The sequence below is a fragment of the Crassostrea angulata genome, chromosome 4, assembly GCF_025612915.1.
Source record: "Crassostrea angulata isolate pt1a10 chromosome 4, ASM2561291v2, whole genome shotgun sequence".
Taxonomy (NCBI): Eukaryota; Metazoa; Mollusca; class Bivalvia; order Ostreida; family Ostreidae; genus Magallana; species Magallana angulata.
In genome coordinates this window covers 3315752-3342647 of record NC_069114.1, presented here as the reverse complement: position 1 = coordinate 3342647, position 26896 = coordinate 3315752, and the positions used below count along the sequence as shown (strand labels likewise).

At 33.1% G+C, this 26896-nt stretch overlaps 2 protein-coding genes across 2 annotated transcripts in view; both read right to left on the bottom strand.

Annotated features, from left to right (window-relative positions):
- LOC128180540 (transient receptor potential cation channel subfamily M member-like 2) overlaps positions 1 to 3592 on the bottom strand; it is a 57812-nt gene extending 54220 nt beyond the window's left edge. Inside the window, exon 1 of the mRNA XM_052848656.1 lies at positions 3548 to 3592. Within this exon, the coding sequence (XP_052704616.1) occupies positions 3548 to 3592 (45 nt within the window). The remainder of the gene's footprint in view (positions 1 to 3547) is intronic.
- A 12625-nt stretch (positions 3593 to 16217) lies between these two features.
- On the bottom strand, positions 16218 to 18990 carry LOC128180244 (uncharacterized). Its single transcript, XM_052848171.1, has 2 exons — positions 18734 to 18990; positions 16218 to 16706 (listed from the first exon to the last, which is right to left on the bottom strand). Exons 1-2 carry the CDS (start codon positions 18988 to 18990, stop codon positions 16442 to 16444), a joined length of 522 nt encoding a protein of 173 aa, XP_052704131.1. The 3' UTR covers positions 16218 to 16441.
- Between the last annotated feature and the right edge of the window lie 7906 nt (positions 18991 to 26896).

Genomic DNA, 26896 nt, shown 5'->3' with positions numbered 1-26896 from the left:
TATAGTCTGTTCCAAGTGATTGCTTCCGTCCCTTTTTGATGATTTTTAATTAACATAAACATACCTGTAAATGAAGTTCAATTCAAATCGATTAAAGGGGGCAAAACCAAGATTCCTTCATCGATACATCATCTGTTTATACCCGGTGAATTTCGCATGAACAAAAACAAACATAGTATGGAGATTCAAAATGGGACATGGTGACATCTTTTCTCTATTCGGAAGTACTCGGAACACCTCTTAAACGTTATTAACCGGGGTACTTTATGTAGTGCAAAATCCCCGGAGACTTTCTATTTTTTGGGTTATTTATTAAAACCTGAAGAGGCAGAGGGAACGTTTCAGGAGAGATATTATAGATTTGTTTTTCGTTCAAGCAAATTAATGTTGTTTGGGCACAAAGGTATTTGTGATTATCGAGATATTACGGTGGAAGCAGGAACTTGGGACTGAATATACTATGGAGATGAATTTTATTTCCCAGCATTTCCCGATGTAACAATTTGAATCCTTCATTGACAAAGATATAGAAGTAAAAGGAAAAATAATATTGATTATTAAAAAATGCATTATTGTTATCTCGATTCAATTAGTGAAAATGCACAGTTTAGGGCTGGTTGTTTTAAAAAAATGAGTGTTCAAATTAATGTAAATTAAGAACAATCTGCTTGATCGTTATGTTGAATATAAATCTATTCCAATCAATTGTCGTATAACTGGTTATAATAAACGCTCATTTACAAATGATCTTTAAAAAAAGACAACGTGGCCTTGCTATTTAGCACAACATCAACAGAGCTATGCTAAAGTTCATCAACGAGTTTATCTACAAATCTTAAAACGATGCATTGCTTATGTTAATTTTATTGAAATTTTATTAGATTCTTCTGATTTATCGCTACGTGGTATGAAAATTGAAACAAAACAAAAACGCAACTACTTGAAGAAGCAAATTATCAGTATATGAACAGTCTAAACATTAAGTTTTAAAAATTCCATAGGTTCGCTAATACTAATTGAAATATTACTGACGCGTGCCAAATTCCATACAATTAATCTGTCATCTTGGTATATGTAGTCGTTATTTGGGAAATGACGAGCAATAATTGGCCAGACGTTGTTTTCAATTATATCTAAATATTTTGGAACATTGACAATTGTTATGGTTCCCAGACCTTCGTAGGTAATACACCCCCATATCTTTAAACTCATGCGTGCTCCGTGACTGGGACTGAAACAAACCGGGTGTTCATTCTTCTCCTGGTCGTCTCCAAACTAAATCACGTTTGTCCACACCCACTTCCACCTTACACTAAATATAACTCTACTCCAGTGCTCATTTACTATTTTTTGTCTGTTCACTCTACGTCATGCAAGTCGACTTTTTCACTTTTTCGCACAACACACTTGTGGAACTTTTCCTCGTATATTTTTATACGGGTTTTTCGTTTTGACATAGTTTGAGGTCTAAACTCAAAAAATATTGCACATATTATAAAGGAGATGTTTTCTGTTTGCTTTTACGACATATCCAGGTTTCCGAGTATCCCTCAATGACAACAAATATGGCCTTCCACTTCTACATTGGTTTTTTACACTTCCTCGGTCTTTCAAACGTCTCAAAACTCCATACACAGTTGGTAGTGGATGCTCTGTTTGCTTAGCAATCTCTGACCCATTGATACACCCTCTGTGTACTCAACGAATGCATTTCTTTCTAACAATGACAACTTTCGTCTTTATGTTGCTGTTGTTGAACTAACAGGATATATATAGACTAGCAAACGATGTCACACTTCCTGTTACCCCCAAGGTCACATTTCTACGTCATAACTATTAGTTTACAAAACAAGAGGAATAACTGAAATTTTATCCGAGATATTCACATATGAACTTACCGTTATTGACGAAAGTAAAGGAAAACAGAGACTTACATGTAACTATCTCCACTTTTGGCACGCCTCTGTATTTTTGATCAGAGTGGCATTTTTTTTAAATTGCAACTGTTTTATGTTCTTTTATTAATCATTTGTTTGATATACATGTACTAATTTACCGTGTATTTTGCTTTTAAAATTGTTAAAGGGTGTTAAAGTCGTTTCTTTTTTTTCTACAGCATGATAATTAGGTCTTGTAGAAGGAATATGATTACATCATTTCTTTCAAAGCTTTAAACTGATGTTAAATATAAAAAAAAAATACGACCCATGGGAAAATGTCTCTGTATTTATGAGAACAAAAATACAGAAAACTCACAAAGATTCGTATGAAAAGTTCATAACCAGGTTAACTTTTTAAATTGCTGATCATTTCTTAATAAATGTTTACAATTGATACCAAGTTTTAATACGTTTGTGTAAAGGCATTGATAGAGAAAAGACTGTTATCTCTATTTCATCTGCATTATACAGTAAGTAGAGTTCAATAGGGTTATTCTTTAAAAAAAATGTTTTATAAACTAAGTTCCATATTTGTCAACACTTTAGAAAAAATAATGAAACTAGATCGCAAAGTGCATATTCTTTATAATGATATAACAAAACAATTTAAAGTTACGTGTTTTGACTTGTCGTGTTTAATTTGCAGCGGACTGTTTCATTTGATTTAAAGGGAGAACACGACTGCCGTTATATTCCACTGATGTTTTAAAGAAAACTATTTCTTCTACACGTGTTGGCTAAATGTAACGTAAACGAAGTGTTATGCTTAATTTTGAGACTTTAAAATCAATGCCAAATACACTACATCTAGTAAAACCGAAAGTAAAAATAAATTTAAAATTGAAAAAAAAGAAGACATGTGATCAATGTTGATTAATGTCTCTTTCAATGAAATGCTAATACATCTAGACGGTGAAGTAAAATCTATAATTTAAATTAAGACTTTCGATTTATATTTACGTTTAATGGTATCCAATCATAAGTGTACAATTTAAAAAAAAGTATATATACGAGTAAATGCTTCAAAAATTAAATTTGGTATTGAATGTCGGCCAGTTTCAAGCCAACAAAACTAGAATCAAACCATTACTCCTATATATATATTGATTTTAAATAATAAATCAATATTATTTTTGTCAAAAACGCCACATCTGATTTTAAGTCGAAAGAACGCCGATTTCGATTCTTTATCTTCTGCAAACACTTATACTGGTACTTGTACATGCCATATGCAACTAACAAATTTTCACTTCATGTCAAATCAAAATTAATTAAAATCTGTTGCATAGTCCTCAAATGTGCATGAGAATAACAATTGAAGGTGATTCAAAAATAAGTTAAGTTTTTAAACACTTTTTAAAGTATTTGTTATTTGTAAAGAAAAATCAATAAGGGTGTACATAATTTCATCATTGGATGCATTTGTTTGTACATCTCAATATGCACACAAATTTAAAATGCGTACACGCGTACAAAAAAAACCCGCATTTTGAATCCAAAACAAATTCATTTTATTTTACCGATAACATACAATGAGATAACGATTGCCTCACTTTCTTAAAAGGATTTCAAACAAATAAAGACACGTTCAAAGGAGGAAAAAATACCTGAGTGTTTTGAGATTTGGAAGCCGTCGAAGTGTTCTTTGACATGATTCCTCTGCAATGGTTACTAGCATAAACCAATATGTCTTTAAAAGACAACCGTTTTCTGGAACTTGTAAATGAAAAGAATGCGTAAACTAAGTGCGCAAGAGTACTTGTCTGAGTACCTACATTTCTTAAAGCTTAAGTGGTGGAAATATTTTGTTGATATGGCGAAAAACCTTATACTTGTCTCAATGCTAGAGCTCTTTAGCTCACCTGAACTGAAGGCTCAAGTGAAATTTTCTGATCAAAATGTGTCCGTTGTCTGTCGTTGTCGTCGTTGTTGTACGTAATATTTTCACATTTTTATATTTTTCTCTCAAACTGCAGGGAAAATTTCATTCAAACTAGGCAGAAGGGTTATTGGGTAAAGAGAATTCAAATTTGATCAAATAAAAGACCACACAATCTTTACAGAGGACATAATTTTGTATAATTAATAATTCGTTGGTATTTTTCAAAAATCCTTTCTCATGCCATTCGGCAAGAAAAGCTGAAATTTGTGTGGAAGTGATATTAGGAAGTGTGGATTCAAGTTTGTTCAAATCATCATCCCCGGGGGTAGGGTTGAGCCACAATTGGGGGCCAACTTTGAAAAAATCATGATCCCCGGAGTCAGGGCGGGGTTTCAATGAAATTTTAACATTATCATATATAGAAAAAAATTCTTAGAATCTTTTTCTCAAAACCTGAAACGACGAAATGAGCTCAGTATTAAACTTAAATATGTAAGTGTTCGAGAGAAAATTAAAAATCTTTGAAATTCAATATACTCTGCAAAGTTGTCTTGATATTTGATACTCTGATAAGGGTCTAAAGCTTCTGTTGATTATTATTGGTAAGGTGAGCGTTGTTGCCCTTAGGCCTCCTGTTTCAATAAACAAAAATGACAATAACAAACCGTCAACCATCTCAAAGATTTAAATGCCTTTTAGAATTTTTTTTAAAATTTACAAAAAGCAGTCTTTTGAATGACAAGGATCCCTGTACACGAGTGTTGTGTAATCTAACGACGCAATTGATTTTAGATAGCTGGACAATTGGCATGCTAAGGTTCTATTTTTTTTATTTAATCAAATTGAATTAAATCGCTGTCATTAAAACTGCGATTAAATATTGTTGACTGCTTTTTCATTAGTTCTTTGCATGGATAAGTATAAACCCCGTGTGCATAAGCTTAAATATATCACTTAATGAACATGCTTTAAGACTTTATCTTTTATAGAGTTTATCGAAATATTTGAATGTTTTATTTTCAGAGCACGATGTTGTTAATGTTTATATATGGTGAAATATTTTACCAAAAAATATATGTATATGCATATTCAAGTTGACGGTAAACTTATTGCAACAGTTTTTTTGTGAATAAAAAGTGCATTGATCTCATAATGATTTTTGATTATTTCCTGTTGATATAGGAATAGTACTAGGCCAAAACTACGTATATCGTATGTGGAAAGGGTATTAAAGACGGTTGTATAAAACGACTAGCTTATTTTTAAAAAAAATATTTAAATACCAAATCATGTTAGCTAGATGCAATCTCATTCATCTGTATTGTAATGAAAAAAAACCTATCAAATACCACATTGAAGCTGTGCTTGTTCAAACAGATCAAAACAGAGAATGTCCGTCTTTACCGTTTGTAAATAGAGCATGGAACACCTTTAATCTCTACAAACTTAAGTTTTTGATTCGGAAGACAATTTAGAAATTCACATTTTCACTATGGCCATTTTTCTCTCCCTCTAAGCTCCTTGAGTTCCTATAAATGCCTGTGATCATTGTATCGTTTCTTTAAGGTGTCATACCATCACAGATCCTAGCCTTGGGTTCACGTTTTACATGTACAATTATGGTTGCTTATTTTGCAAATTTTGCAAGTAATAAATACAGCACAAAACCTAGAGTCAAATCATATTTTAGTAATTTAATTGATTTGAATTATACGATGAAAGTCATCAAAATATCTATACTTACAATTTGATATCACCATTCCATACCATTTTATGGTATTTTAGACGTACCTTTCCTCACAATAGAGAATGTTTACTTTATTCATTAACCATTTTTTTAACTAAATGGATAGCTTATTATGTATGAATTTAATTTTCTGCAAATTACCGATTGATCTCTATTGACTTAGAACGGCATCAACACCGAACAGTACAAGTAAATGCTTTGGATATGTCCGGCTTAATAGGTACATGTACTTAATTCTATTTTGCAACATTAAGTAGCAAAAGAAAACAAAGACATCTGAGAATACATAAAACAATTATTTTCGTAACTGGATTACTTAATTAATTGAAGAAAAATGAACAGACTGTATACTAATAAATTGGCAATTGACTGTGTTTTCATAACTGTTAAAATTTATTATAAATCCACAAAATGTAGACCTTACTACTTGCACTTTTATCACCCTTCACGTTTGAGTATGACAAATAACGTGCAAATACAATGACTGCATCCGAACAACTCAGGGCTTACATTCATTGAAATTGAGAAAACAAATGATTAAACAAATTATTATCAAATACGGCACCATAATATTAGTAATGAAAAACCTCTGATGCGTTGCATATCAAATGTGTTGACTTGCCTTAAAATAGTCGTTTTAAAGATGTATCTATTTTTGTTTCATGTTTTAATAACTTTATTCCAGTTCAATATAAAAGTCCGAAATATCATTCCTAGTAATGTATTGCTTCAAGCAGATTAGCTTATTTCTTCTCGGAATGCTTTATAGAGAATTAACCCCTTTAAAAATCTTTTAACTGCACTTTGCTCTCATTTACAAATGCTATTGTAGACAGTGTTGTGTAAATCCGTACAAAGTTATACGATTGAATTGTATCCTAATACAAAGATTGCTTGTTCAGCAGGGGGTGCTTTAGCTGCAGGACTGTAGCCCTCGGTCTGAACAAATTTGGATGGACGACCTGGGAGCTACAGTGCCTCCCATAGTAAAAAAAACTGCAATTTACGGCGCATAAAAACTTGCGCTAGTTTTGAGCTTATTATTCTAATTTTCCAACACATTCTATAGAAATATTTTGATTCCAAATAATTCCCTGGACATTTGACAGACATCATCACTTTTCTTGCCTCTGATATTATTTTAAACTCCATCACCAGCTCAGTAATGTGAAGTGATGCAGTTTGTTTACATTTAAAAATTGCGACTCTCGAGCTCGATGTGTATTTAACATACCTCAATATTGAGGTCGGCAGTGTGTTTAAGAGAAAGTTTGAGGCAAGTAAAGTACCTATTTCAGCAATAAATTGAATGAAGAAGTTAATGCTACTAATTTTATCCACATAATTTGTTCGAAAATAGGGTTAATCAGTCCAAAACTAGCGCAAATCTGTGTGCGCTGTAAATTGCAGATTTTTACTATGGGAGGCACTGTAGCTCCTAGGTCGTCCATCAAATTTTTTTCACACCGGGTGTTACAGACCTGCAGCTAGGGGTTCTTGCAAACGCTTGCCAAAATTTGTATTGCAGGTGTAGAGAAATTTAGCAATAGCTCGCGAGCAACCTCGTCTCATTGTTGAACCTGCTTTATTATGGAAACCCTAAAAAATATCTTCCTATTGATAGCAATTGTTTTCAAAGGAATTTTTGCATCATATTACACGGAAAAGAGGAACTAAAAAAAATAACGTTCTTGAGGTTAATTTTTAGTTTATAGTGAAAACAAGAGTGTGGCAAAATAACTAGCATACACCTCAAACACTGAGGTCTTTGAATCAATAGTGACAGAAATGTTACCCAAAAACCCAGCATTGAAATTATAAAAAAACTTACTCCACCAAAAAAAAGAAAAAAGAAAAAATGAACCAACACAAAACAAATACGCCCTCGTATTTAATGTATACTCAGCTCAATTAACAACGATATATAAATGAACTTATACTGTTTTTCTTAATTTTGTATTAAAATGTAAAATGATAAATTTATAAAGGAAGGTAAAAAATTTACAACATGTTTGTACACATTAGGACTAAACGATTTACACACATCAGTCTCAGTTTTGCTTTTTTAAAAGGGGTTAATTCTCTATAAAGCATTCCAAGAAAAAATAAGCTAATCTGCTTGAACCAATACATTACAAGAAATGATATTTTGGACTTTATATTGAACTGGAATAAAGTTATTAAAACATGAAACAAAAATAGATACATCTTTAAAACGATAATTTTAAGGAATGTCAAAACATTTGATATGCAACGCATCAGAGGTTTTTCATTACTATTATTATGGTGTCGTCTTCGATAAAAATTTGTTGATCTGGCTCTTTTGATCAAGTGACTTTATTATGAAGTATTAGAAGTTTAAGCATAAATTGTCAATGAAATAAATGTTTTGGTGTTTTAACAGCCACCTGTAATATTAGTACAGTTTACAATATATGGGGAAAGAAAATGTGCCCTTCCAATGCCGAGTTAGTTCATTCAGGTGAGAAAAACTACCGCTGTCCGTCGTAAATAAATAGCTCATCCAGGCTAGAGGTTCAAGTGAGCTTTTATTTTGTAGGGTTTACTGGAAGGTCTCATTATAATCACAAAGGAGCATCAGTGGAACTTCTCTGTTTACCGAGAGATCCAGAATGGGGGATGTACAATGATGAGAATATGAAAAAGGCAATTGTAACGGCTAAATCCAAACCCTTTAAGCTCACGATGTCCCATGTGCTTTTTGTCTGATTCGCCAAAGGTCTGTTGTTCAGATGTTTTCAAGTATTTAAAATTTAATGTGCTTCCAATTTATATTGTGCATATGTGTATTATCCAGTATTTTATTCATTCACACACAACTCTTAATAAATATATAAAGTTTGGAAAAAGAACAACAAATCTAATTGTATTGAAGTTTGGAAAGTTTTATTGTTGTAATTCAATGAAAAAGACCTATAAACGTTATTGCTCATCTCAACGATAATATCAAACTGGGATTCAAATACCAAGATAACTTTGCTATATAATGCAAGTCAGTATACAATTGTGAGAGTTGAAGGGTATTCACACCTAACGTCGACCAACAGTTCCCCCTTTTGTTTTTGGTTTGGTTTTTTGGTTTAAATCTAATGCATCATAGCTCATCTGAGTAAAACATCGTTATTGTAAGAAAGAATCATTTCACTGTCAGTGTTGATAATGTAGATTATCTGTGTCAAATAATGATCAAAACAAAAATGATATGTGCACAATATCAATTGGAAGCACATTAAGTTTCAATCAGATCAATTTGAGCCACGAGACGCGGATCATCAGAACAATCGAGACACGATGCCCGGCTCTATCGATAAAGTTACTGTTGTAATGATCAATTTATTCTATATCCTTATTTTATACCCTTACATATAAGGAGACCGATTTTGATTTAGTGATTAAAAACTCAAATAGCAAAACTCTGATTCACCTTATATAATATACAACAACTGAAGTATAATTGCATAGTTACAAGAAAATTTAACATTTGGTCCTTTTTAAGGGCTAACGAATAATACAGGTACATTTACTATCGTAATATATAGAAAACTGCCATATTACACACTTAGAAGCAGATTTTTAAAAAAAAACCAATAGCGATTTCTCCTCAAATTGTAATATGTGATTAGAAATTATGTTTTCTACCTTATACATGTAAAACATATTGAATAAATGCTTTCTTCTCTATGTACAAAATGTAATTGTTATATAAAGATTTTTAGCACGATTTTATTTTTCAAATTAATGGTTCAGGGGCGTTCAGTAGGGTACAGTGCTGGTCAGTTCCCTGTACAGTGCCGTACAGTAAGGTACAGTGCTTCAGTAGGACTGTACAGTGCGGAACAGAGGTAGTAAGTAAAAGGTACAATAAAGTACATTTAATGTACAGTAAATGTCAGACAATGTCAGTCAATTTTGGGGAATATACACTGTAATTGACTTTTGAATTCAGTAATCTAACTTCGATAAGCCTATCTTATCTCGTTGTTTTTTGTTTCTCAAACTTTCAGTGATGATTGTTATTCTTCAGCTGCAGTGCTCTTTGCACATCTGAACGTCCGCCATCACTTCCGGTCCTCACCGGAAGAAAACAAAAAACAATTTATTTTTCAACCTGTCTTGTTTTAAAATATTTTTTGCCATATTAAAATACAGACTCTTTAATGAATGCAGGATATGTATTTTTGTTCTAAAATTGATCCCCGTTTGAGTGGTAGACTTTTGTTTAGGCGATCCGGGTTCAATCCCCGAGTGCCGACTATTTTTTCTTCCTTAATTGTGTTTTGATTCAAAATGGTATCCCTGAAATGATGATTTTAATATGTTTTTGTTCAAATTTTATCAAAAATTGCAGTAACAGAGCCCTTTCCTAATCTAATGATATTCTGTTGAAATCCTTAGAGAGGCTTCCTGGAATTCGAGAAGGTGTTGATAAATGAAAGAAGCTGTCCCGATAGCCTATTACAATGTAAATGTGTATTCAAACGGAAGACCTTTTGTTGCTCGCAACGAGCGTCTAGTTATGGTTTTTTTTCTTACAAATTGTATGCACGCGATTTCTCAGAAACGACTCGACCAATTTTTATTAAACTTTAATATATGATAGATAGTGATCAAAACAGTTTTTATGATATCGATGACGTCACTTACGTTTTTGAGATATTGACGTTTTAGCGATTTTTAGAGGAGTGGCTTGTTACTCTAACTTCTCCTAAACTATAAAGGATATTGAGTTCAAACTTTCAGGGATAGTAGACTAAAGATTGTAGATTTGCAATTTTTTTTTCATTTTGATCTGGCTTGAAAGGTACTGAAGCTCGCCTGGACCCGAAAATTTAGTTTTAAAAAATGTATTTTTGAAAAATATTTTGTTACGACGTGTAATGTAAAAAAAGTTTATATTTACAGGACCTTTCATTTGATATCAAATGGCCCCTCAAATTAGGGGAACAAAGGGCTAAGTCTTTTATCTGTAGCCCTTTACTGAGAGATATTTTGTGAAAAGTTATAGAAGCAAATATGTTTATCTTAAAGTTATCTATCCAGGTAATGTAATGATTTTATCATGTGTTACGTAATTAAGGGTTTTTAGGGGCCAAAATTCCAAATTGTTGATCACCCATATCTCAGAAAGGAAACATATTTTGTAATGCAGTACAGAAGAAAAGTTGTTCAAAGGAAGTTCTTAACAAAACGCAACCTTCAAAATTTCGTTAAACGGCCCCTATAAGGAGATAAGGGATTGGCCCCTAAAACATTCTTTCTCATATATCTCCAGGACGGTAATGAATTTCTTAACACGTGTTGTTAAGAATTTAATGACCTTACCTTTGATATCAACAAAAAGGGGCTGGCCCCTCAAATAAAGGGACGAAATGGCTCTAAAGTCTTTAATATGTAGCCCTTTATTGGGGGATATTTTGTGAAATATTATAGAAGCAAATATGTTTATATCACATACATGTATATGTATACATGCAATGTAATTATGTTATCATGTGTTATGTGATAAGGGGTTTTAGGGATTTTAAGGGCCAAAAAAACCAACATTTTGATCAACCATATCTCAGAAAGGAAAAATATTTTGAAATGTAGTATAAAAGAAAAGCTGTTCAAAATAATGTTTTGAACAATATGCAACCTTCAAAATTTCGTTAAACGGTCCATATAAGGAGATAAGGGATCGGCCCCTAAAACGTTCTTTCTCAAAGCTCTCTAAAAAGATAACGAATTTCTAAACACTTGTTAAACAAAATGTGCTTTGATTTAAATGGCCTCTCATTTGATATCAAGAAAAGGGTGCTGGTCCCTAAAATTAGGGCGCCAAAGGGCTCTAAAGTCTTTTATCTATTACCCTTTATTGGGGGATATTTTGTGAAATGTTAAAGAAGCAAATATGTTTATCTCAAAGTTATGTATCCAAGCAATGTAATTATGTTATCATGTGTAATTTGATTAGGGGTTTAGGGATTTTAGGGGCCAAAAATCCAAAATTTTGATAAACAATATTGTCAGCATGACCCTGCCTCTAATCAGTAACAACAACAATACAATATACAATAAAATATTTATATACAAAAATTACAAATATACAAAAAAGAGTCGGCAATATACGACGCAAGACGGTCCTTAGGCTCTAATCCTCCTGTCTCCGCCCATCACCATGCTACCCTGAATCATCGTCCATTGTGCCCACCGTGTCCACCAGTTCACCACTTCACCTGCTCCAGGTAATCAACTTCCAGAAACTCTTCCGGTCGTCCACCATAGGCCGTCAGTCACCATCACCTCTCAGGTCAATACACAGAGCCTCGTCCATGCATAGAATGTGACTAACCCCAAGAACCTTTAATTATAATGCTTACATAAGTACAATGTATTAATGACCCTAACCGGTCTCCGTATAATACATTTAAACAGAGTGAACTCTCGACACTTAGATATATGCTTACACACCGTAGCGAACGGCACAGGTAGTTAAACTACTCTATATACTACATATCTAAACAAAACATGACATTATTAGACTATAATGCACAAGTATTGCGATATATACGTGTCATACACGTGGCACTGTTAAAATATACAACGCTTAGGTAACATTTATGTGACAACTCTTGTCCGCTATTTATAGTGATAAAAAGTAGCACTTATAAGCTTTAAGAGTTACACAAATAAAAATGAAATGAATAAAAGCAAACTTACCCTGTCTGGAGATTTAGTTACCAGGCAATTACAAAACTGAATACATGTGGTCAGATCCGTGTTGGGAAATGGTGCGCTCTGTCCAGAACTGCTAAATTCAAACCTTATAAAGCCCTAACAATGCGGGTAGAATGACCCAGGTTGAATTTATTATGCTGACCAATGCCAAACTGAAAAACATGAGGCTCCATACGGGATACAAATAAACAGTCTATCAAAACACTGGAGTTCAGTACGGAATAAATCCATTCTATATAAAAACAACTTACACTACAGCAATTACTAGGATTTGATTGTGACAAATATCTCAGAAAAGAAAAATATTTTAAAATGTAGTATAGAGGTAAAGCTGTTCAAAATGATGTTCTTAACAATATGCAACCTTCAAAATTTCGTTAAACGGTCCCTATAAGGAGATAAGGGATCGGCCCCTAAAACGTTCTTTCCCATATATCTCAAGAACGGTAACTAATTTCTAAACACTTGTTAAACAAAATGTGCTTTGATTTAAATGGCCTCTCATTTGATATCAAGAAAAAGGGGCTGGTCCCTAAAATTAGGGGGCCAAAGGGCTCTAAAGTTTTTTTTATCTATTACCCTTTATTGAGGGATATTTTGTAAAATGTTATAGATGCAAATATGTTTATCTCAAAGTTATGTATCGAAACAATGTAATTATGTTAATATTTGTTATGTAATTACGGGTTTTAGGAATTTTAGGGACTAAAAGTCCAAAATGTTGATCAACCAGAAAGGAAAAATATTTTGAAATGTAGTATAAGGGAAAAAGCTGTTCAAAGGATGTTCTTAACGATATGCAACCTTCAAAATTTCGTTAAACGGACGATAAGGGATCGGCCCCTAAAACCTTCTTTAACATATATCTCAAGAACGTATCGAATTTCTAAGCACTTTTCAACAAAATGTGTTCAAAATAAATGAACTTTCATTTGATTATCAAGAAAAAGGGACTGGTCCCATATATTAGGGGACCAAATGGCTTTAAAGTCTTTTATCTATAGCCCTTTACTGAGAGCTATTTTGTGAAAAGTTATTAAAGCTGAATTAGGTATAATACGTTGATATATCCTAACACTATAATGATTTTCTCTTGCGTAACCCAACTAGGGTTTTAAGGGGCCAGAGGTAAACAAGTTTAATTCTTTCTATCTCAATTGGAAAAAATACAGTATTTAAAAAAGCATTGTAAGAAAATTTATAAAAAGCGATACAAAAAAAGCATTAGTACTTCACTCCTTTTTCCATTTTACGTTTTGTTGTCGAAAATCAAGGTCGATGATGTCATATTTCCTTCTAAAAATCGGACAGAAAACCTTCTCGTTGCTCGCAACGAGATTGTGTCTATTTATTATTATTAATATAACCTAGTAAACTTTTTTGTTACAATTATTTTCACAATATAATCTTCTAATTATTTTACAACTTTAATACTCCTGTTTTTTGTGTTAAATAATCTTGTTCTTGGATTTATCCAATGACTATGACAGTTAAATGTTCACTTTTTTGTTTGCAAGTATTTACAAGTAAATCATTCATTGTAGATGAAAACAATGGTTTTAGGCGAGGTTTCTTGGTATTACTGTTGATACTTTGTCGCCACGATATTCATCACATCATTCATACCTTACCTGTTGTGATGGACATTATCTGTTTTGGTATTGGCCGTTACGTTATCTATTACGACGAGAGAATCAATGGAATAAAATACCAGGAAGGCAAAAGTCCACATGCATTTATTGACCTTTGTGATGTCGTAGTGTACGCTGAGTTTTAAATATTTTTTCTTCTAAAACCACTTTATCGCAATGTATAGACACAAAATTTGTAATGTGTGTACATAATGTGTGTACAGTAAGTTGTATGTCATTTTTTTTCTACACTCTGTATCATTTATGATTTATATTAGGAAATCAAAACCCCGGTTATCATCAATGTTGAGATTTGGGAGAAGCCCTCACTTCAAAACTGCATTTTAATAAGAGTTAGACCGAAGTTCCTAACATCAAGTTTAAATTTAGGCTGAAGACACCAGGAGATAATAAAGAAAATTGATCAGTATATCTATAAATTTCCAATTAGCTAAAACATTTTTTTTTAAATGCTGGTCTTTCCAGATTTGAACGTTACACTTAACCTTCTTGCTTCATATTATATCACTTTCAAATAACTTAATGTATTTAAAACACTTGATTTTGATATTAACTTCCTTTTCACATAAATATCAAATCATATTTTATGTGTGTCCAAACTTATGTAGATGTATTACAAGTGTCATCCTGGTAAGCCTTCTTTTCCGACAGGATTTTTATTTCTTTCTGAAGACCAAGTACCGCATTGGTCAATACCATATCCGGGTTTTACTTTTCCTCATCATCACTCTGCGTCGTTCGTTCATACGTTAGATTGCCATTCATTCGGTGGTTTGTCGCCTGTAATGCATCTTACACTTCAGCATGTCTAATAGCTTTTTTAAATCAACAATTTAAGTCTTGCTTGTTGTACCCTTAGATGCAAATCTCATTTTTGGGAGTTGATTTTAATCAACTCTCCTATGCAGTTATTCTGACAAACCGAAAGTGAAACAGTGTTTGGACCAAAGCACAAATCATCGCCGCTGACAAGAATTAGTTCTTGAGAATATATATATAAATCCGAAATAATGTATGCTAAAGCATTGTTTTTCAAGGAAACATATTTATAAATACCTTAAAAATAGTCAGATTTTAAATGGTTCGAACAATTTAGATATTTTTTGTAGTTGTATGTATTCTTACGCCAGAGTTCAATATAGTCTCGTTCAACTCGACGCTCGGCTGTCTCCGTAAATCTCCGAGAAACAAAGAGTCCCTCTTGCTTGTCGGAGATTAACGGCGACAGTCGAGCGTTTGGTTGAACGAGACGAGAGTTCAATATTGCTTGGATCCATAAATTTTCCAGAAATATTTCTATCATTGATACATAGTTTGATTGAATTTATTCTATCTTTAAATATTATTTTACATGATTCATATGGGGTTTTATCAACATCTTTGTGTCCGAAAATTCATATTATAAAAATGTGCGTAATTCAAGTACAGATTAGAAACTACCTGTACTTGTCATGCAAAATAACATATCACTGATTTTAAAATAAATAATCATCAATAAAATCAACTCCCGTCAGTTCTACGGTACTTTGATTTTTATGTGCGTCTTTAAACTGCTCTTTGACGAGCCTCTCTTTGACTTTAAGCGGTGCGGCAAGGTTAGTCAGCTTATTATATTCTCGTCATTCAGTTAACGTCTTTGCGGCTTTATCTAGTCTCTCACGCAGTTGAGTTCGTTTAAGTGCCGTACATAATAGTCTGTACTTTTCGTCTTTTATTAGCTTACCTTATACACGTTGGGAGTAATCTCTCATTATTACCAACAGATATATGCCTGTACCTAATATACACCATTTGTTTAGACCACATATATTTCAAAATAAGATTTAACGTCAGCAAAGCAAAAACTATCAACAATCAAGCAGTCACTGTGCTAACGCCTTCCCTAATACTAGCCTAGTACATTATCATCGACGACAAAGTTAGAGTTACTTCTAAGAAAACAGTGTCAAAATATCCAACAACTAGTTACCGGTCTTCAAACATGACTGGTCTTAAAATAGAAATGTGACAAAAGGAATTAATGCCGCGGCTGCAAATTATTCGTGTATATACATTTTTTTTTTGTTACGTGGCAATCCGTGACGCCGAAAGTATGGTTGCTTAGCGACTATACAAACACAATCACCATAGAACGTATCGCATAACACACAATCGTTATATTGTTAAAATGTAATACATCATGGAAATTTAATGATGCATCTTGTGCATTATATTTTTTTTTTATTCTGAATGCTTTTTTTTAAACTCTCATTAAGCAATGTGTGAAGGTAAAATTGACAGGAATAAAACAATTATCAATCGTATGATTTGATTCTTTATAGTTTTGTTTGTGATACTTATCGTCACTCAATTGAATCAAACACATTTCCAAATCCATCAAAACATAGTATACCATGTTGATACTAAAGTTAGTCAACTTTAAAAGTGTTGTTTAAATAACAGTTACCAATTTTGTTTTGTTTATTTAATGGAATAATTATGGTCACTCACCATACACCTCCACTTCACAGAGATTACTGGTAACATAATCAGAGTACTCGTCAGGGTAGGTAACTCCAGGTAGTCTCTCGTTGTAGTAGATGACGTACTGTCCATGCACAGGACAGGTGGTGGTGAAGACAGCAGGTATGGTGTCTAGTGTAAAGTTGTTGTCCTTGTAACACAGTGTTCCCTGTAGTTTGTCTGCTGTATTGGAGACGTAAACTGAAAATCCAAGATAGTATTTTGTTCGCCAGTTAGAAGGACCCGCAGAAAAAATTTATTAAATAGTTTCAAATGAAAAGATATATGTAGCTAAATAAAAACGATAAATGATATTCGCTTTTCTCTAAATACAAATATGATTGACACAAAGGCATTAACGCAAAAGTGAAGCGTGTCTATAGACAGGTAGAATGCAGAGGTAATGCCAGTGCATAGTGAATAACAACATTTTAAAACGATATCTCATATCAGTCTGCATTAAATGAATTATACTCATATACCATTGCTTGATATTTCATTTACAAAGGAATGTTTCTGAAGACCAACGATTAACATTACGTAAAAACAGTTGAATGTGCAGTTCTAAATCTTTTTCCTGATACTTCCTATTCAAATATACAATTTTAATTTACACATACATTTTGACATTGCATGTGTTTATGTTTTTAATAAATAATTTCCATAATTTGCGTATAAATATTACATGTATTTCTTATAGGGGTTGTTACTGACTGACTACAGAAATATATCAGGTTAATCTATCTAATAGAAGCCTTATAAATGTTTTGTATTCTTACGTTTATATTCATGTTTACAAACTAAAGGAGGCCGAAAAAAGTATTGATTAAAAGAATGTGACTAGTTAGGACTGGTTTGTTGAAATGTTCTCCCCTTGGAGCCGACTGGGTTATAAATGAGCGTGCGGCATGCTGTTTAATAAAACTTGTTAAGTGAAAAATGAGATTTTCCCAGAAGGAATGGCAACATATCGAGCCCTTATCTGGAGGCTAGTTTTATAGTTAGTCTTTACTCGTAGAGCACCCCCCCCCCCCCCCCGAACAAAATGATTGTGAGTGCATGTTTTATGTGTGAAATAATAAATGTTAAAGATGAGGTCACATCTTTTACATGTAGCATCTTTTCTCTGAAAAACTATCACTAATAGCATAACCATTCGTTCCCCTTTTTGGCGAAATTTCCCCTCTTAAATACAGCCTCAACTTAAATAAAACAATTTTCAAACTAGTCTTCTTTGTAATAAACAAACTCTGCATTCTGACATTTTCAACTTTAAAGACAAACAATCAATATTAAATATCACACTATTTTTGATCTGTTTCATACCCTTACGTTATATTTGTAAAAAGTTTGTCATGCATAAATTACTTTATTTGTGCCTTTACACTGAAAAGTTATCTTTTTGAAATGTGACCGCGTAGGTTTTACGGTGCTAGAGAATTCGTCTGGATCTGCTTCGGTCGTGTGCAGTACAAACCGGGTGAGGGAATGTTGGCGTAAAGGGTATAAGGTATTAGGTTGTGGCGCGTTATAGGCCGTAAGGTAAAAACGAAGGGTAGGTTTGCCGTATTCCCGAAGGTCCACCAGTATACAGTTCCAGAGAAATAAATAGGCAATTGATGCAGGATCATTCTGAATTTATTGGACGCGAATCAATGATGGCAACAGTATAACAATTTAACAGACAGACATGTTACAAACAAGTCGGATATGGCCAGAAGTGGCCTCCGAACTCAAGACTCTGGGTGAGTCGGACGTGGCCGAGGCTGGTCGCCGTATTGCAGACTGCCGATTGACAATTGTACATAACTATATATAAGAATCTGAACAATGAGTATAAATTGACAGGTGATGACATTAGCGAGCTGAGTAAAAGGTTCACAGATATAAAATATTTAAATAAACTCAGTGAGTCTTTAATGTCCAAGACATGAAAAAAACTGATAATTGCACAATGTTGTTTTAAGAGATTAGCAGTTCTTGAGACATGACACTCTGTCTCTTTGAAATCACACATAGAGTCCGAAAAATGTCAATCACTAATTAGATAAGTAACTTTGTAAGAAATAAACTGTGAGAAAATATTATAAAACATGTTGAATTTAAAAAGTAAAGTTCAAAATAAAGTTATAATTGAAATGTGAATTTTGCACGATGATAAAAATAAAATGTGATGCGGGACTAGCCAGCCATGCAGTTTAGTTTACAGATGATAACAACAGCGGGTTGAGGACTTAATCATGAACGAATAGTAGTATATTTGACCATACCCCATTGTTTATTACTTGTCAAGAAGTAAATGGTGATGTGATGGATGCTGTGAATGCTGATCAGGTTAACCCACCAGGTGGCGGTACGTTTGTAACTCTCTGATGCAGCACACTGACCTCCCCACGAACTCAGATCAGATTTACGTCCGTCTACAGCCTTACCGGCTTCATATCTTTCTTCACCTCTTACGGGGTACTGTTGGTATGCTGGTTTGTTAATGGCGACATTAACTGTGAAGATAAACACATAGAGTAGCATTGTTATAAGCTGAACCAATTGTCTAATCTTTAAATGTTATTTTATGCACTTTTTAAAGCAGCTTACTTTGAGGTGCCGTTGTACAAGTATACTCGATACAAACAATGTTAAGTCTGAATGACAAGCCTTAAAAAATCCGTTGGTTGGACAATCGGTAAAATTTTTATTTCAAAACAAAATTACTTGACTGTGGTGTTCTTCTGGATTTAGTTTTTGCGGAATGATGCGAAATCTAGCAAATAATTAGTGGCATTTTTAATATATTCCTATATGTAAAACAACATTAAAGTTTAAAGTTGTTTGGTCCGATTTTCTATATATAAGTCTATGTACGCTTTTTGAACGAAGTTTTGCTCAGTATGTATATAATAAGTTAATAACAGGCATTGTGGTGGTTTGCCCAATTAATTAAGCAATATTTTAATGGGAGAAACAAAATTAGTTTACCAAACAAACTCTGAATTAAAGGGTACCTCGTTAATTAGCCCCCTATTTAGATACGCCTCCGATGTCGAGGCGGATATGATTGTTTTACGACTTTGACATTCGCTATAAATAATAAAAATAAAATTTAAAAACAAGATTTGATATAAAATCAGACCAATCAGCTTTATTATTAGGAAAACAAATCTTGAGAAAGTTTGTTGGCACCTATGATAAGTTTGAACACCCTAAATCACCAAAGGCCCGTTTCTCAAAAAGCGTAAATCCGGGCCTAAGTTAGTCCGACTAACAAAGTTACGCCAATATTTAGTCGGATCTAAGTTGCGTTTCTGAAAGAGGCGTAAGTTTGGGTCTAAACGTCGAACAACTTAGACATCTCCGCTGAGTACTAAGCATGCGCATATCCTATTTTGTTTTGCTTTGAGGCTATGATTATATGTGGTGGATCGATTTTCCAATTCATAGTACATGTAGTACCTGAGAGTACGTATGTTAAACTTTACCACTTAATGTGCATAGTTCAAGCTGTTCATGACATTTTATATTAATAAAAGTAGAACAAATGCCTATACACTTCTTAACATAATGAAATTTTTAGAGAAAAACAGTTGATATGAAAGCGGCATATATAAGAGGTTTCAGATACCAAATATGTGACAATTAAATGCATTGTGGATGATATCGAGGCACAATCTTACATATTAATTGAACGAAACAATACATAGAAATTAACTTCAACGTTCGTGTAAACTTCAAATATTTATAGAATACAAGGACAAGGTACAGTGGATATGCCCCAATACGTCTGCAGAATGAGAAGTATGCTTCATAGACACTGTAGATCTTTAGACATTTTCAGATGCTGGGATAAGGCTTGATTCTTTTTTATCAATTCACTATATTATTTATAGAAAATAATATGACCATGAGTATAACAGCAACCAACTGAAATCGAAAATATCTACTGTATAAATAATATTACATGAACCTTGTACATCCTCTGTTCCAATATTGAAAGAATGTAGACATAGGCATGGAAACAATTCTTGAATTTCTGCGATTCAAATGATAATAGTTTAGTCTTAGTGAGTAATTATTTTGCGGTGTACATGACACTGTGAATAATGCATTAAAACTTATATCTTTTGGTAGCTAATATATAATCATGTACAATCTTAAATATAGCAACATTTTTGTTATAAGGCAAACTACTGTTCTCATATAACAATAAGTCCAGATAGATGGGGATATCTAAATGTAAATTACTTATTGACTATATAAAAACTTGCCTCTGTGCATCATAATGTGGACAGACAAAATAATAATGATAAGCAATTTCAGATACATAACCACACATATCACAAATAGAATTTTCACACAAAAAATGATTGAATAGGTCAGCATTTAAATTGCTTGCATTATTTCTTATCAGACAATGTATAATATTTGCATTTCTGTTTCCAAAGTCATAAAGTTTGTTTGGCTTTCTAAAGAATATGTTTTTTATGGCTTTTTTGAATGAAGACTCAGTTGGTAACAATGTGAAGAGGTAATTCATTCCCTAATTTTATGGATGAAGGTAGAAAACTGTTCATAAAAGCAGTTGTTTTTATCTGGGGTATAACAAATTTAAAATCATTTTGGTGTCTTAGTGAGTAATTATTTTGCGGTGTACATGACACTGTGAATAATGCATTAAAACTTATATCTTTTGGTAGCTAATATATAATCATGTACAATCTTAAATATAGCAACATTTTTGTTATAAGGCAAACTACTGTTCCCATATAACAATAAGTCCAGATAGATGGGGATATCTAAATGTAAATTACTTATTGACTATATAAAAACTTGCCTCTGTGCATCATAACACCTGAGGTAGTATGTCTGAGTGATGAGGAAAAACCATCCAAAAAGACTTTTTGCTTCTTTTCTACTAAATAGTTTTCAACCCAGTCAGTAATTTGATTGCAACTGCCATATAGTTTTAATTTATATAATACACCTTTGTGCCATACCCTGTCAAAGGCTTTACTGATATCGCAAAAAACAAATCTCACATCTTTACCTTTATCAAGACTGGATATGATATCATTATAAATTTCAACTAATTGGTAAGTTGTAGAATCTCCAGGTTGAAACTCAGACTGGTATTTGTAAATAATTTTATGTTCAAAGAGATACTTGTAAATATGTTTAAAGGTATTGTTTTCAAGGATCTTGCACAGTATTGAAGTAATAGATATGGGTCTGTAATTATTAACTTCTTGCGCACAACCCTTATTTTTGTATACCGGTGTTATATCGGGATTCTCCCATATGCTAGGGAGTTTACCCTAGCATAGGGAAAGATTAAATAGTTTTGTAAGGGGTTTAACAATAGATATATGTTTTATTATAAGGGGTGATATACCATCTGGACCCGAGGGTTTGTTTACATTTAAAATATGAATTTGATCCAATACCTCTTTGTCAGAGATTATAAGATTGTTCATATGGTTCGGTGGCCCAGGTCCATGTAACGGAGGGTCAGGGAGCTGAGGCTCTACAGGCAAGGTTGAGATTTCAGCAAAATACTTGTTAAATGCATTAGCTTTGTCAACTGGATGAAACAGAGTTTGACCAGATGCTTTAAGAGGGGGTAGTGGTTTATGGCTATTATTTAGTTTCGTCAAAGATTTAATAATCCTGCACCATTTGCCAGGGGGTATTGTTTTATCAATCTGTGTTTTAAGTTTTTTGTTGTAATTATCTCTAGAATGCCTAATTTCATCTACGACTCAATTTCTTTGGTATCTATAATTTCCCCAGTGAATAGGATTTTTAGTTTTAACAGCTTTGTGATGCATACGATTTCTTTTCCTCATTAATTTGCGAATTGTATTATTCATAAATGCTTTATCTCTAAGACGAACTGTAATACTTTTTGATGGTATGCGCTTATTAATGCATTCATTGGTTTTATCTAAAAAAGATTTGTATATGTCATCAATGTTTTCCCATTGGAAGACAGCTTCCTCCCAATTAACATGTCTCATGTCTTCATTAATTGCACTGCAATTAGCATATTTATAATCCCTCACTGTGCGCTTGTATGCATATTGCTTGAATGATTGAAATTTGATCTCAGTGCCTATTGTCGAATGAGTACTGAAAAATGGTGGAAGAATAAATGAATCTATAACTAGACTAGAGTTGTTAGTAAGGATAAGGTCAATACAGGTACCAGTACTAACTGTAAAATTTGTGACATCATGAATTAAATTATCAAGACCAAGTCTTTGCACCATTTGTCGAAAATTAGTACCTTGATCACTCAAGACATTGACATTGAAATCTCCTAACAAAAACACTGGTAATTCACATTGTGCTACTTTTCCAAGATTTGAACAAAAAAGGTTCCAATAATCTGCCAGAGCACTTTGTGGTCGGTACAAAACTCCAACAAGAATTTTTTTTACAATTAACATTAATTTCAGCCCATAGAATTTCTAAACCAGGGGTTGATAAATCAGTTCGTTCAATAAAAGATAAATAACTTGAAATGTATATTGCAACACCTCCTCCTATATAACCCTGTTTACAGTATCTTGATTAACATAAAGATATAAAAGCACTTATCTAAGAAAACCCTTCCTATTTAAAGAAAGTTTTATAAATAAAAGGGTTTTACAAGTTCAATGGAAAAGGTATCTTTAAAAAATCCCCTATCCCCTTCCGGATAAGACATTTTGCATCTTTGCGGTTTTAACAAGTGCATGTGAGTTTTACTTTTATCCGTATCTGCTTTGGGTTATTGGGGTTGGGGTGTATACAATTGTTTATATAATAAGTATGACAAATGCAAGCTAGTAAAATTTGTAAATAATGCACACTGTTGTAAAACTGCTAAAACAACGCTTTTGTATTGCAAGTCGACAACTTCGAAATAAAAAAAAATCCTTGATATAAGTACATCTTAAATATAATGAAACAAAATTATCATGAATTCAAGTAATTAAAGATCAATTCAATAAAATGAGTACAAATAAACAACGCATATGAATATGCACGAAGATCATTGATAGTATACATGTGCCCCATACCTATTTTAAAAGAATTACAATCAATGACGAACGCAATGGATCACTTCATCGTAGAATTAATCAGATAAATTAATTTGATTTCCAAAAATTCAAGGTGTGCATGTGAAATTTAGAATATTCGATAACCTTGACAAACGCTTGTCAACAGATATAAAATTGATGCACACTCTGCACGCTTCTGAAACATATTTTCAAGTAATGTTTTAACAAACAAAAATTGATTGTATCTAAATGCGAGTTCATGAACATTCTAAAATTAATGTAGCTTTCATACGGTTTTGTAACGATACTAGGAGAAAAAATGAAAATGATAATGCATAGGTATTGTAAAGTTTTCAGTAAAACATGTATAGGTAAAGAACAAACAACCACACACAAGGACAACTGTAAACGTTTTGAGTTGCTCCTATTCATAATTTTGAAATCAGTTTCGAATCACGTGTTCAAATTTGATAAGAAACATTAAAATCTAGTTCATGCTTACTGAGTATTGATTAAAAAAATTTAAAAATAGAAACAGTTATCGAACAATAGGTATTTTTAAAGTTATACGTACATGTACACATATTTAAACAAATGTGAATGTGTTCTTTAATAACACATAAAACAAACCAAAAAATAAAATTCTCTGTATATTTTGCCTTAGAAACAAAACACTAACCATTTTTGTGCACAGACTAAGGACTTACGCCTACCCATTATCAGGCGTAGATTTAAACCCAAATTTAGTCCCGACTAAGTTTCCGCCTTTTTGTGAAACGCAACTTAGTCTGGTTTTGAGGTTTAGTTCCTGATTTAGTCCGGACTAAGCTTATGCCTGGACGTAGGCCTTTTTGAGAAACGGGCCCCAAAAGCTTATATAAACATCATGACAAGGAATGAAATTAAAATGGCTTATTCAAGTTAATAGAGTCGCAATGGACTCTAGGACGATAGATAAGCCTTACGTGCCATTGGTCCTATATGCTGTATAGCGTAATCGAAATGTATGCTATGTGAATAAAAAAAAACCACAAGCATTCTGAGAGTATTGCATAAGCAATACACGTCCCCTACCGGTTTGTAGAAATTGTGAAAACAATGCACTGTTATGCAGAATATCGAACCCGAACATTAAAAAATTGGAATATAAAAAATTAATATTCTCGAAAATATGTCAACCAGACGCTACAAAAGTGTCAACTTGATCTGTAGTTTGACATTTTGAAACTGTTCAGCAAATTTAATGTTATTTCTCAAACGGATAAAGAAAAAAAACTGTGGAAAACTGAAGTTGGATAGACGGTCGGACGGACGGACAGACGGACTGACGGTCGCAGAGGAAAGCTATAGTCCCATTCGGTGAAAACCGGTAGGGGACTAAAAAGACAGGAACACCTTAGAATACCATTATGTGTTTGAGAAATTGTTAAAATCACTGTACTGGATTCAATAGCACTTACCATTGTCATCATAATCCACTGGATACGTTACTTGTATGGAGTTTCTCTCTCTCTCTCTCTCTCTCTCTCTCTCTCTCTCTCTCTCTCTCTCTCTCTCTCTCTCTCTCTCTCTCTCTCTCTCTGTCTCTCTCTCTCTCTCTCTCTGTCTCTCTCTCTCTCTGTCTCTCTCTCTGTCTCTCTATCTCTGTCTCTCTGTCTCTCTCTGTCTGTCTGTCTGTCTGTCTGTCTCTCTCTCTCCCTCTCTCTCTCTCTCTCTCTCTCTCTCTCTCTCTCTCTCTCTCTCTCTCTCTCTCTATCAACCAATAATTTTATAGTTTTAAATATCTGACGTTTTCTTGGCTTTTGTTATGATTTCGACATTTTACTTGCCAAATCTGGAGCAGTTTAAAAAGGTGCGGATCAAAGCGATTCACGAATGATCGTACGTCAAAAAAGATATATGGTCTTCAAATTGACCAAAAAGTTGACTCACCGTACGCCTTTGAGACTGACAGCAGACAGAACCACACAATGAGGACATCGAGGTGATACACAGATTGTCTTGACAGCGACACCATGGTAAGGTGTTGTCTATATGGTATTAATATTAATATTAAAGCATTGAATTTGAAAACAGAATATATATATATATATATATATATATATATATATATATATATTACTTCATCTGAAATAAAAACTATAGCTATGTTATCAACGTAGTGCCCGGAAGTTTAAAAAACAAACAAACAAGCAAGCATTCGGAGAGTATTGCATAAGCAAAACACGTCCCCAATCTAATTAAAATTAGACCTTTCATCTCGCTCTCTGTTATATATGGATACCGCTCGTGAAAGCACGAGCGGTATCCATATATAACAGAGAGCGAGATGAAAGGTCTAATTTTAATTAGAGTGTACACGTCCCCTACCGGTTTGCATTATTCTATGAAAGCTTCGAAGCATACATCTTCTTCAAAACTATTATAAACGAGATGTTATGCTTAAATCAGAGATGAAAGCTATTTTAATTACTAAGAGGGCATAGTGGTAATTTTGCACCATTCAACCCTTGTAGCATTCACTCTGATGAAATTTTAACTGGCAAAGTGTAATGTAGTAGTATATTAAGTACACAGATATCTGCAATGAACGTTAAGATATTTACAGAGAGACTTACATTCAAAGTACATTATAATTTCAATGAATTGTCAATTTTGGCCGGGGGGGGGGGGGGAGGGGGGAGGGGGGGGGTCTGATAGGGTGGGAATGGTTAACTAAGGTGTGAGTCATATGCCTGTGTATTCGTTTAATCGTTTTTTATTGATAATAATAATAAAAAAATAACAAACTAAAACAAACTATTTTGAAAAATAAAAGATATCAAATTTTAAGGTTTTACTATTCTCTTTATATAAGACTCGGCACTGTGAACAAATCTACACCTTATTTTTACAACCTTTAATACTCTAGAATATGAAACAAAATTTGTCTCATAATTTGATATGACTTAGGAAGAGGAGTGGAACAATTTGATTTTTTTTTTTTACAAATTACCTGTGGGGTAATTATATCATAATGATGATTTTATATATAATAATATCAAGTGTGTAAAATTGAAGAATTCAAATGATCTAAAAGAATGGGGAGGACAGAGTTTGACGCCCCCCCCCCCCCTTTGTGATTATCGAAGTTTATTAGACTCCAATAGTAAAATTACTTTAAATGAGTTCGGATCCCCTCCTTCTTATCTCTTAAAAATATGGATTCCTTATATCATAATCACAACATGATTAAATCTATCGATGTTTCAATATATTTGATTGGAACGCATCAAAAGAAAATATACACAAGACGCTTTGATCCACGAAATACACTGTGTAAAGAATTTTGTCCTATTATAAATCAATGTTAATAATGGAATAACCCGACATCCCTTTCCAATGGACTCTCCCAT